The sequence below is a fragment of the Anolis carolinensis genome, chromosome 6 (genome assembly GCF_035594765.1).
Source record: "Anolis carolinensis isolate JA03-04 chromosome 6, rAnoCar3.1.pri, whole genome shotgun sequence".
NCBI lineage: Eukaryota > Metazoa > Chordata > Lepidosauria > Squamata > Dactyloidae > Anolis > Anolis carolinensis.
Genome location: NC_085846.1, coordinates 118035892 through 118049396, shown reverse-complemented (window position 1 = coordinate 118049396; position 13505 = coordinate 118035892). Strand labels below are relative to the sequence as shown.

Sequence of the window (13505 nt, the reverse complement as noted above, 5' to 3'; positions counted from 1 at the left end):
GTTTTCAATATATCATAATATTTTGGTGCTAAATTAATAAATACAGTAATTACAACATAACATTACTGTGCATTGAACTACTTTTTCTGTCAAATTTGTTGTGTAACATGATGTTTTGGTGCTTAATTTGTAAAATCATAACCTAATTTCACGTTTAATAGGCTTCTCCTTAATCTCTCCTTATTATCCAACATATTCACTTATCCAACGTTCTGTCGGCCCGTTTATGTTGGATAAGTGAGACTCTACTGTATTAGTATTATTTCAGATTATTATTACTATTATAAAACTGTTACAGTAGAGTCTCACTTATCCAAGCCTCGCTTATCCAAGCCTCTGGATAATCCAAGCCATTTTTGTCATCAATGTTTTCAATATATCGTGATATTTTGGTGCTAAATTTGTAAATACAGTAATTACAACATAACATTGCTGCGTACAGAACTACTTTTTCTGTCAAATTTGTTGTGTAACATGATGTTTTGGTGCTTAATTTGTGAAATCATAACCTAATTTGCTGTTTAATAGGCTTCTCCTTAATCTCTCCTTATCATCCAACATATTTACTTATCCAACGTTCTGTCGGCCCGTTTATGTTGGATAAGTGAGACTCTACTGTATTACTATTATTTCAGATTATTATTACTATTAATACTATAACTATTATTAGTATTATTATTACTAATACAGGTTGAACACTTCCCAAGCGTTTAGGACTGTGTGATGTATTTTTGGACTATTATTTCTATTATTATTATTATTTCAGATTATTATTACTATTATAAAACTATTATTAGTATTATTATTACTACTATTGTTGTTGTTTTCTGCGTGGGCCCTGGCCCGCACTCCAGGGAGGGTGGTAAATGCATCATCATGGCCTGCAGCCCACGCTTTGGGGATGATGGGTCTACACATCCCACGGAGAGCCCTTGAGAAGCATGCGTGGAGGCGTGGAGGGCATCCTACAGCCGGGATATGTTTTTGTATGATGCACGGTCGCCATGGAGACGGCACGCCAGACACGCATGCACCGCTCTGCCAGCCGAACCCCGCTTCTGCGCTCGCCTTCTGGGCAAAACCTCCTTTTCGGCATCCACTCCCACATGACAAAAATCCCACGCCAAAAGCAGCCCAATATCCCCATTGAGGGGCTCCACCAGCTTTCCTGCTGTGGGAGTGATGGGATTTGTAGTTGCATTGCGGCATATCTGGAAACCAAGAGCAGGGAAGAGTTGACTTTATATGTAAGGGAGTTGTAGTTGGAGGCCAATGCATTGGGAATCTGAAATAGCTGGTAATGGGATGATGGGAGTTGTAGTTGGAGGCTGAGGCACTAGCTGGTTATGGGGTGATGGGAGTTGTAGTTGGAGGCCAAGGCACTGGGAATCCGAAATAGCTGGTTGTGGGGTGATGGGAGTTGTAGTTGGAGGCCAAGGCATTGGGAATCCGAAATAGCTGGTTATGGGGTGATGGGAGTTGTAGTTGGAGGCTGAGGCACTAGCTGGTTATGGGGTGATGGGAGTTGTAGTTGGAGGCCAAGGCATTGGGAATCTGAAATAGCTGGTTATGGGGTGATGGGAGTTGTAGTTGGAGGCTGAGGCACTAGCTGGTTATGGGGTGATGGGAGTTGTAGTTGGAGGCCAAGGCATTGGGAATCTGAAATAGCTGGTAATGGGATGATGGGAGTTGTAGTTGGAGGCTGAGGCACTAGCTGGTTATGGGGTGATGGGAGTTGTAGTTGGAGGCCAAGGCACTGGGAATCCGAAATAGCTGGTTGTGGGGTGATGGGAGTTGTAGTTGGAGGCCAAGGCATTGGGAATCCGAAATAGCTGGTTATGGGATGATGGGAGTTGTAGTTGGAGGCTGAGGCACTAGCTGGTTATGGGGTGATGGGAGTTGTAGTTGGAGGCCAAGGCATTGGGAATCTGAAATAGCTGGTAATGGGATGATGGGAGTTGTAGTTGGAGGCTGAGGCACTAGCTGGTTATGGGGTGATGGGAGTTGTAGTTGGAGGCCAAGGCATTGGGAATCCGAAATAGCTGGTAATGGGATGATGGGAGTTGTAGTTGGAGGCTGAGGCACTAGCTGGTTATGGGGTGATGGGAGTTGTAGTTGGAGGCCAAGGCATTGGGAATCTGAAATAGCTGGTAATGGGATGATGGGAGTTGTAGTTGGAGGCTGAGGCACTAGCTGGTTATGGGGTGATGGGAGTTGTAGTTGGAGGCCAAGGCATTGGGAATCTGAAATAGCTGGTAATGGGATGATGGGAGTTGTAGTTGGAGGCTGAGGCACTAGCTGGTTATGGGGTGATGGGAGTTGTAGTTGGAGGCCAAGGCATTGGGAATCCGAAATAGCTGGTTATGGGGTGATGGGAGTTGTAGTTGGAGGCTGAGGCACTAGCTGGTTATGGGGTGATGGGAGTTGTAGTTGGAGGCCAAGGCATTGGGAATCTGAAATAGCTGGTAATGGGATGATGGGAGTTGTAGTTGGAGGCTGAGGCACTAGCTGGTTATGGGGTGATGGGAGTTGTAGTTGGAGGCCAAGGCATTGGGAATCTGAAATAGCTGGTAATGGGATGATGGGAGTTGTAGTTGGAGGCTGAGGCACTAGCTGGTTATGGGGTGATGGGAGTTGTAGTTGGAGGCCAAGGCATTGGGAATCCGAAATAGCTGGTTGTGGGGTGATGGCAGTTTTAGTCAGAGGCAAAGCCTTGGGAATCCAAAATACAGTAGAGTCTCACTTATCCAACATAAATGAGCCGGCAGAAGCTTGGATAAGCGAATATCTTGGATAATAATGAGGGATTAAGGAAAAGCCTATTAAACATCAAATTAGGTTATGATTTTAACAAATTAAGCACCAAAATATCATGTTATACAACAAATTTGACAGAAAAAGTAGTTCAATACGCAGGAATGTTATGTTGTAATTACTGTATTTACGGATTTAGCACCAAAATATCACGATATATTGAAAACATTGACTACAAAAATGACTTGGATAATCTAGAACAGGGGTCCCCAAACTTTTTAAACAGGGGGCCAGTTCACGATCCTTCGGACCGTTGGAGGGCCGGACTACAGTTGGCCACCGAGCAATAATAACAACAACAACAACAACAATAATAATAATAATAAAGAGAGTTGAAAGAGACCCTTTGGGCCATTGAGTCCATTCCCCTTCTGTCTTTGTGCACCGAAAGCACAAGCAAAGCACCCCTGACAAATGGCCACCCAGCCACAATGTTAATAATAATAATAATAATAATAATAATAATAATAATAATAATAATAATACAGTAGAGTCTCACTTATCCAGTACTCACTTATCCAACGTTCTGGATTATCCAACGCATTTTTGTAGTCAATGTTTTCAATACATTGTGATATTTTGGTGCTAAATTCGTAAATACAGTAATTACTACATAGCATTAATGTGTAATGAACTACCTTTTCTGTCAAATTTGTTGTCTAACATGATGTTTTGGTGCTGAATTTGTAAAATCATAACCTATTTAGATGTTTAATAGGCTTTTCTTTAATCCCTCCTTATTATCCAAGATAGTCGCTTATCCAAGCGTCTGCTGGCTCGTTTAGCTTGGATAAGTGAGACTCCACTGTACTTTATTTCCCAGACCACCAGACTTCGCCACAGCCACGTGTGGCCAGGCACAGCTAGTATATTATAATATTACCATAGCACAATATTAGTAAATGAATGAACAATACAATATTTAAAAATGAAAACCATTTTAACCAACATAAACCTATCAGGATTTCAATGGGAAGTGTGGGCCTGCTTCTGCCCAATGAGATAGTCAAGTTAAGTAGGATTGTTGTTGTTGTTGTTGTGCCTTCAAGTCATTTCAGACTTTGGGCCGATCCTAAGTCTAAAACTGAGGGCAGGGGCCAGGTCAATGACCTTGGAGGGCCGCATCCGGCCCCCGGGCCTTAGTTTGGGGACCCCTGATCTAGAAGCTTGGATAAGCGAGGCTTGGATAAGTGAGACTCTACTGTAGCTGGTTATGGGTAATGGGAGTTGTAGTTGGTTATGGGATGATGGGAGATATAGTTGGAGGCTGATACATTGGGAATCCAAAATAGCTGGTTATGGGGTGATGGGAGTTGGAGTTGGAGGCCAAGGCATTGGGAATCTGAAATAGCTGATTATGGGCTCATGGGAGTTGTAGTTGGAGGCAATACTGGTTATTCCGTGATGGGAGTTGTAGTTGGAGGCCAAGGCATTGGGAGTCCAAAGTTGCTGGTCATGGTATGATGGGAGTTGTAGTTGGAGGGAATACATTCGGAATCCAGAATAGCTGCTTATGAGGCAATGGGAGTTGTAGTTGCAGGACAAGACATTGGAATCCTATTTAGCTATTTGTACAGTATATGTGCGTGTGTGTGTGTGTGTGTGATATATATATATATATATATACACACACACTATATATATATATATATATACACACACACATACACACACACACACAGTTTATATATATATATATATATATATATATATATATAGAGAGAGAGAGAGAGAGAGAGAGAGAGAGAGAGAGAGAGAGAGAGAGTTTGTGCAAGACTTCATTTGGGCAACTGCCTCTTCTCCCGAGCATTTGACGATTATAGCCATCGGGTGCCACTTTAATTGCCACAAAATCTTGGGATTTGTAGTTCGACGAGGGGCTTAGAGACTTCTAGCGCACCGCTCCAAAGCAACGATTTGGGACTTTAATCTGGAATTACTCGTATTCTGAAAACTCCCAGGATAAAAGGCAGGAGCTGGGGATTTGAATCAAGGGCCCTAAAGGCCATAACAACAAAAACAACAACAACAACAATAATTTGCATCATCTGAAAATACATCACACAGTCCTAGACACTTGGGAAGTGTTTGACTTGTGATTTTGTGATACGAAAACCAGCATATCTATCTTGTTTGCTGTGTCATAATAAAATAATAATAATAATAATAACACCAACAACAACAACAACAACAATAACAACAATAATAATTGCTTCTCCAGGAGGACGAAAACCCCGTCCTGGCCACCCAGTTCTCCAAAAGGCTCGCGGCTCTGCAGGACAAGTCCCGCTTCCGCTCGGTGCTGTTCTCGTGCCACGTCCGGAAGGTCAGTGCGGGGCATTGTGCTGTGTCCATTGGGAGGGACTGGATGACCTCTAGGGCCCCCTTCCAGCTCTGTCTGCTGTACCTCAGCACTGGTTCACCTTGCTTTTTACACACAGCAGACTTGGTTTAAACAGTGTATTGATACAAGATAGCAAAGTCTGAATAAAAAGCAGTAAAAAAAGCAATAATCCAAATGCAAAGGCAGTCTGAAGAATATAGTTCAAAGTCTCTAATATAACAAATCATTCCTGAAAACAAGGCAGCATGAACTTCAAAACCCCATCCAAAATGCAAGATCCAGGTAGGAACAAAGGCAAGAATACTTTTCCAAGAGCATAGACAAGACAGGATTTCCAAAACCAACGTTGCTTCGTCTCAAATCTTTCCCTGTTTCTCCCTTATTTAACGATGCTTACAGTTCAAGAAAGCATTTCTCTGTCCTTGGGTTCCTACATGTTTATCAGCGATCCTAAGAGAATGTCTGGGACGATGAACTTTTAACCTTAACCTTGTATCCCTATCTAAGGAAGACTCCTCTGACTCGCTGCCAGATCCACCTGGGACTTGTTGATGTTCTGGATCCTGTGAAAGGTCACCCTTATCACTGGCTTCTGTTTCATTGCTAGTCTGCGGCCTCTCTAACAATCCAGAGCCTTCAACATTTCCCTCACCAGCATTTCCTTGGTCAGTTTGCATAGACCCAAATCCCCCTTCATCATCAGACTGAACCACAACACTGTCCTTCTGTTATCTGCAGATCAACCGCTGTAACAAGGCCTCGGACCGGGCCCTCCTCGTCACAGATCAGAACCTCTACAAGTTGGACCCCAAGAAGCAGTACAAGGTCATGCGGTCCGTCCCGCTCAGCATGGTGAGCTGGACGTCAGGGGATGATGGGCTATGGAGTGGGTTTGGGGCCAACTTGGGCTCTCCGGTTGTTTTGGACTGCAACTCCCACCATTCCTCACAGCCTCAGGACCCTTCCTGAGGAAAGGGCCTGAGGCTGTGAGGAATGGTGGGAGTTGCAGTCCAAAACACCTGGAAGGCCCAAGTTGGCCCAGGTGAGACAGGTAAGACACACGTGGCCTCCTCCTTCCCTCGCCCAGGTGACCGGTCTGAGCGTGACCAGCGGCCTGGACCAGTTGGTGGTCTTCCACACGCAGAACCGCGACGGCCTGGTGGTCTGCCTCCACAAAACGCAACCGGACGGCGACAACCGGGTCGGAGAACTCGTCGGCGTCTTGGTGGAGCACTTCCGAAGGTAAGTCCTCATCACTAATTTCATTTTTTAAAAATTAATTAACCAAGTTAAAAAAAAACGCATGGCAGAGGACAATACCACCAACTATTTTTGACTGGAGTTTGGTCCTGATCCGTTGTTGTCTTGGCTTTCATGGCAAGAATCACAGGGTGGTTGTGTGTTTTCTGGGCTGTCTGGCCATGTTCCACAAGCATTCTCTCCTGATGTTTCGCCTGCATCTATGGCAGGCATCCTTAGAAGAATTGTGGGAGTTGAAGCCCAAAACCCCTGGAGGGAAGGCCAAAGTATACAAGACCTTGGGATGCTCACAACCTCTGAGGATGCCTGCCATAGATGTGGGCGAAACGTCAGGAAAGAATGCTTCTGGAACATGGACATACAACAATGGAGTTTTGGCAGTTTCCTAAACTTTTTTCCATGTGTGAAAATGACATTAATAACCCAGGAACAAAAATAATGTCACATAGTGTGTTAAGTGCAATGCAACCATAGCGCAATAGCGTGTTGGCGTAATACAAAGATTCATAATGTTATGTGCAATGCAATGATGGCGCAATAGCGTGATGGCGTAATACCATGATTCATAACGTTAAGTGCAATGCCATGATGGCGCAATAGCGTGATGGCGTAATACCATGATTCATAATGTTTAGTGCAATGCAACGATGGCGCAATAGCGTGATGGCGTAATACCATGATTCATAATGTTTAGTGCAATGCAATGATGGCGCAATAGCGTGCTGGCGTAATACCATGATTCATAATGTTTAGTGCAATGCAACGATGGCGCAATAGCGTGATGGCGTAATACCATGATTCATAATGTTAAGTGCAATGCCATGATGGCGCAATAGCGTGATGGCGTAATACCATGATTCATAATGTTTAGTGCAATGCAATGATGGCGCAATAGCGTGATGGCGTAATACCATGATTCATAATGTTAAGTGCAATGCAATGATGGCGCAATAGCGTGATGGCGTAATACCATGATTCATAACGTTAAGTGCAATGCCATGATGGCGCAATAGCGTGATGGCGTAATACCATGATTCATAATGTTTAGTGCAATGCAACGATGGCGCAATAGCGTGATGGCGTAATACCATGATTCATAATGTTTAGTGCAATGCAATGATGGCGCAATAGCGTGTTGGCGTAATACCATGATTCATAATGTTTAGTGCAATGCAACGATGGCGCAATAGCGTGATGGCGTAATACCATGATTCATAATGTTAAGTGCAATGCAACGATAGCGCAATAGAGTGTTGCCGTAATACCATGATTCATAATGTTAAGTGCAATGCAACAATGGCGCGAAAGGGTGATGGCGTAATACCATGATTCATAATGTTAAGTGCAATGCAACAATGGCGCAATAGCGTGATGGCGCAATTTCACTTTTTATGCTTTCCTGACCATAGTTTCTGTATCAGACTGCATTCGCATCCTTGTGTTCTCTCTCCCGACAAAACAAATGCTGTCCACGCATTAATCCCAACGTTAGGTAGCCACGTTGCCAAGGCATGCGGATGCCTTTCAGTCTCCAGCTGTCTCGGCGGTAAACCCTGGACGCGGGTCCCACTGGGGTCCATGGGGTGGGATTATGCGCGGAGGGGAGGGATGTTGCTCCTCTTGACCCACTGGCCTCGTGGCACCTTCCGCAGGTGTCTGAGCCGGGATTAAGAGAACAAAGACTTGGCCGTCCTATTTCCGTGACTCCAAAGCAGGCATGGGCAAACTTTGTCCCTCCCTCCAGGTGTTTTGGACTCCAACTCCCACCATTCCTGACAGCCTCAGGCCCCTTCCTTTTCCCCCAATCATAGTGATGGTGATGATCATTCACATTATTTTATTATTCTAAGCCAGCTCAGCTTGCTCTCTGCCCAACTTTCTAGATGACTGGCTGAAGGATGATGGGATATGTTATCCTCCTGAATGATGATGATGATGATGTTTCCAATTATTCTATGATTCTTAATTTGCTCAGTTTGCTCCCTGCCCAGCTTGGGAGAGCTACCTTTCCAGACGACTGGCTGGAGGATGATGGGATATGTAGTCCTTCCAGATGATGATAATGATGATGTTTCCAAGTATTCTATGATTCTTAATTCGCTCAGTTTGCTCCCTGCCCAGCTTGGGAGAGCTACCTTTCCAGACGACTGGCTGGAGGATGATGGGATATGTAGTCTCCCAAATAATAATAATAATAATAATAATAATAATAATAATAATACATGTGTTTCAAATTATTCTAAGCTCGCTCAGCTTGCTCCCTGCCCAGCTTGGGAGAGCTACCCTTTCAGATGACTGGCTGGAGGATGATGGGATATGTAGTCTCCCAAATAATAATGATAATAATAATACTTATATTTCAAATTATTCTATGATTCTAAGCTCGCTCAGTTTGCTCCCTGCCCAGCTTGGGAGATCTACCCTTCCAATTGACTGGCTGGAGGATGATGGAATATGTAGTCCTCCCAAATAATAATAATAATAATTTCAATTATTCTATTATTCTAAGCTTTCTCAGCTTGCTCCCTGCCCAGCTTGGGAGAGCTACTTTCCCAGACAAGTGGGATATGATGGGATATGTAGTCCTCCCAAATAATGATAATAATGATGTCCAGAAAACTAGGATATGGTGGGATATGTAGTCCTCCCAAATAATAATGATGATGTCCAGAAAACTAGGATATGATGGGATATGTAGTCCTCCCAAATAATAATGATGATGTCCAGAAAACTAGGATATGATGGGATATGTAGTCCTCCCAAATAAAGATAATGATGATGTCCAGAAAACTAGGATATGATGGGATATGTAGTCCTCCCAAATAATGATAATGTCCAGAAAACTAGGATATGATGGGATATGTAGTCCTCCCAAATAATGATAATGTCCAGAAAACTAGGATATGATGGGATATGTAGTCCTCCCAAATAATGATGTCCAGAAAACTAGGATATGGTGGGATGTGTAGTCCTCCCAAATAATGATGTCCAGAAAAGTAGGATATGATGGGATATGTAGTCCTCCCAAATAATGATGTCCAGAAAACTAGGATATGATGGGATATGTAGTCCTCCCAAATAATGATGTCCAGAAAACTAGGATATGATGGGATATGTAGTCCTCCCAAATAATGATATTGATGATGATGTTTCCAATGATTCTGATTCTAAGCTTGCTCAGCTTGCTCCTTGCCAGCTTGGGAGTGCTACCTTCCCAGACTACTGCCCGGAGGATGATGGGATATGTAGTCCTCCAAATAATATTTCCAAGGCCTGGAGAGCTGCCAGGGGCGGCTTGTTTCTTACTCATCGGTGCTGGGCTATAAATAGTGCCAAGGCAAGCCATGTGAGAGGCCATATTCCAGCGCATCGCTGTTTATTTTGGCATGAAGATGATGAAGACAGAGACTTTCGCAAACTTGAGCCCTCCAGGTGTTTTGGACTCCAACTCCCACCATTCCTAACAGCCGGTGGGAGTTGGAGTCCAAAACACCTGGAGGGAAGGCCAAAGTAGACTCCCAAAGGGCATCCAACCAACCCCTCCGGACAGATGTCCATCTCATCCTCTTTCTCTCTCTGTGTCTGCTGCAGGGCCCATCGTCCCCTGGGCGTCCAGGTCTCGGACTGCATCCCGGCCAGCCTTGGAGGCCGCAAGAGGCTGATCTCGGCGGAAGCTCGGTACGGACCGGAGGCTTTGCCGGACTTCGCCAAGAGCCGAGACGGCTTTGTGCTCCACTTCCCGCAGAGATGAGCCCGGACTTTGCATTACTTTTCTCAATTTTCTTGCAAAAAACCATCAATGGGTTCCACCTTCGCTGCAGGACAAATGCAGCTGGACTATATTTCCATCAATGCTCGCTATAGAATCCTGGGAATAGTCATTCCCATGGTTCCGTAGCTCTGAGCCTTGGCAGTTCAATTGAGTTTTAAACCGCTCTAATTCCACAGTGTAGACCCGGCCCCATGTGAGATTTTGGATCAGTGACGATTGTTAATATAATTAGACGTTAGAGGATAACTTATGAGTAAGAGGATTGACTAGGAAGTGGCTGTGACTTGGGGAGGGAGGGCGGATGGGAAAAAGATTGTCATATTGTGATATATTGTGGTATTGTATATATTGGAGAAATTAAATAAAAAATATATAAACTAGAAAGAACATATTGTGCAGTGTTCCAGCAGAAATGTTTTGCGTGTGTATATGTGTATGTATAAACTAGAAAAAAAACATACTGTGCAGTGTTTCAGCAGAAATGTTTTGTGTGTGTATATGTGTGTGTGTATATATATATATGTATGTGTATACATACATATACATCTCTATATATAAAAATGTAATGTGCGTTTTATTATGGAGTAAACAACAAAACCACTGAACCAAATCACACCAAATTTGGCCACAAAAGACATAGTCATCCAAAATATGTCTTTCAATTAAAAAAAAACCCTTGTATATGTGTGTGTATATACACACACACACACACATATACATATACATCTATATATAAAAAATGTAATGTGTGATTTATTATGGAGTAAACAACAAAACCACTGAACCAAATCACACCAAATTTGGCCACAAAAGACATGGTTATCCAAAATATGTCTTTCAATAAAAAAACCTTATGTGTGTGTGTGTATATATACGTATATATATATACACACACACACACACACACATACATATACATCTATATAGATAAAAATGTAATGTGTGTTTTATTATGGAGTAAACAACAAAACCACTGAACCAAATCACACCAAATTTGGCCACAAAAGACATAGTCATCCAAAATATGTCTTTCAATTAAAAAAACCCTTGTATATGTGTGCGTGTGTGTATATACACATATACATATACATCTATATATAAAAAATGTAATGTGTGATTTATTATGGAGTAAACAACAAAACCACTGAACCAAATCATACCAAATTTGGCCACAAAAGACATAGTCATCCAAAATATGTCTTTCAATAAAAACCCCTTGTGTGTGTGTGTGTGTGTGTGTGTGTGTATATATATATATACACACATATACACACACACACACATATACATCTATATATATAAAAATGTAATGTGCATTTTATTATGGAGTAAACAACAAAACCACTGAGCTAAATCACACCAAATTTGGCCACAAAAGACATAGTCATCAAAAATATGTCTTTCAATCAAAAAAACCCTAGAAATATAAAGTCCAAATTAGAGGAAGAGGAAGAACTGTTTTTTCCCCTTGCTGCCAGTTAGAAGGGTAGACCCCGCCCATTTCGTCTCCTAGCAACCCACTCAGCCATTTAATGTTTTAAAGTTTAAAGTTTGCCCATGCCTGGTGTAGATCCAATTAATAATAATAATAATAATAATAATAATAATAATAATAATAATAATAATGCATTCCACTGCTAAATAGCTCATATCAGAAGATCTAGCTAGCTTTGAGTCAGGAGACCCTGCAACTGAGCAGAATGGGGCTGGACTAGATGGCCTCAAGGGCCCCTTCCAACTCTATGAGTCTGTGACTCTTTCATCTCCAAAGAAGGAAAGTCCAAAGAAAAAAGTAGTCCATTGTATAGGTTATAGCATCATGAGCTGCATTGAGTCTCACTAGGGTATTAACAACAACAACAACAACAACAACAACATTATTCCATTGCCAAACAGCTCATATCAGAAGATCTAGCTACCTTCTCATCCTGGAGACCCTGCAACTGAGCAGAATGAGCCTGGACTAGATGGCCTCAAGGGACCCCTTCCAACTCTATGAGTCTGTGACTCTTTCATCTCCAAAGAAGGAAAGTCCAAAGAAAAAAGTAGTCCATTGTATAGGTTATAGCATCATGAGCTGCATTGAGTCTCACTAGGGTATTAACAACAACAACAACAACAACAACAACATTATTCCATTGCCAAACAGCTCATATCAGAAGATCTAGCTACCTTCTCATCCTGGAGACCCTGCAACTGAGCAGAATGAGCCTGGACTAGATGGCCTCAAGGGACCCCTTCCAACTCTATGAGTCTGTGACTCTTTCATCTCCAAAGAAGGAAAGTCCAAAGAAAAAAGTAGTCCATTGTATAGGTTATAGCATCATGAGCTGCATTGAGTCTCACTAGGGTATTAACAACAACAACAACAACAACAACATTATTCCATTGCCAAACAGCTCATATCAGAAGATCTAGCTACCTTCTCATCCTGGAGACCCTGCAACTGAGCAGAATGAGCCTGGACTAGATGGCCTCAAGGGACCCCTTCCAATTCTATGAGCCCGCCACTAAATGAGGCATCAAGACCTGAACTCAGTACTCCATACAAAGCCTTGAATATATATTGGGGTTATTCCTTCCCTTGACTACGAATGCAATTGGGAATGGCATTCGCCTTTTTTGCTGCAGCATCACGCAGCTGGTCCGTGGAGCGTTGCTGAGCCAAGTATTCCCCTCCATCCCATATCCATGTGTTCCATGGCCTAAAAATGGAGCTGCATTGCATAACTCTGTGGGTGTCAAATGTATATTTATGCAAGATCTCAGCTTTTTCTCCCAGACGGATGCATTGCAGCTCTGCCGACGGTGAATAATAATCATCGCGCTGGAGGCGGATACGCGAAGACGAGGAGGGAGCCAGGCATTGGGTTTTGCCAGAAAAATCCAGGTAATAGGAGGAGGAGGAGGAGGCGGCAGACACCTGTCAACGAAAGGCCATCCACCTAAATAATAATAACAATAGTAACAACAACAACAACAAATGCTGTACAGCTTTGGAAAACTTTTTGCTCTTTTTCTATGCAAAATTTGCTAAATTGGTCTTCACTGAATCCTAGAGTTGGAAGGAACCCCCAAAGGCCATCCAGTCCAACCAAATTTGAAAAATAAAATAACAACAACAACAACAACTCTCAATAATAAGGAATTGTTAGAAATTGTGTGAGTTGAAGTCCAAATAATAATAACAACAACAACATCAATAATAAGGAATTGTGTGAGTTGAAGTCCAAATAATAACAACAACATCAATAATAAGGAATTGTTAGGAATTGTGTGAGTTGAGGTCCAAATAATAACATCAACAACAACATC

At 42.7% G+C, this 13505-nt stretch overlaps 1 protein-coding gene across 5 annotated transcripts in view; it reads left to right on the top strand.

The window, feature by feature from the left end:
* myo1g (myosin IG) overlaps positions 1 to 10627 on the top strand; it is a 94773-nt gene extending 84146 nt beyond the window's left edge. For 3 of the 5 annotated variants that reach the window (XM_062984412.1, XM_062984414.1, XM_062984413.1), the window contains 4 exons: positions 5036 to 5140; positions 5897 to 6010; positions 6246 to 6400; positions 10010 to 10624. In XM_062984412.1, the coding sequence (XP_062840482.1) occupies positions 5036 to 5140; positions 5897 to 6010; positions 6246 to 6400; positions 10010 to 10169 (534 nt within the window). In that variant the 3' untranslated portion in view covers positions 10170 to 10624. Of the gene's footprint in view, positions 1 to 5035; positions 5141 to 5896; positions 6011 to 6245; positions 6401 to 10009 lie in introns of all 5 variants that reach the window. The other 2 variants (XM_062984411.1, XM_062984415.1) reach the window with 2 other exon arrangements.
* Positions 10628 to 13505: the final 2878 nt, after the last annotated feature.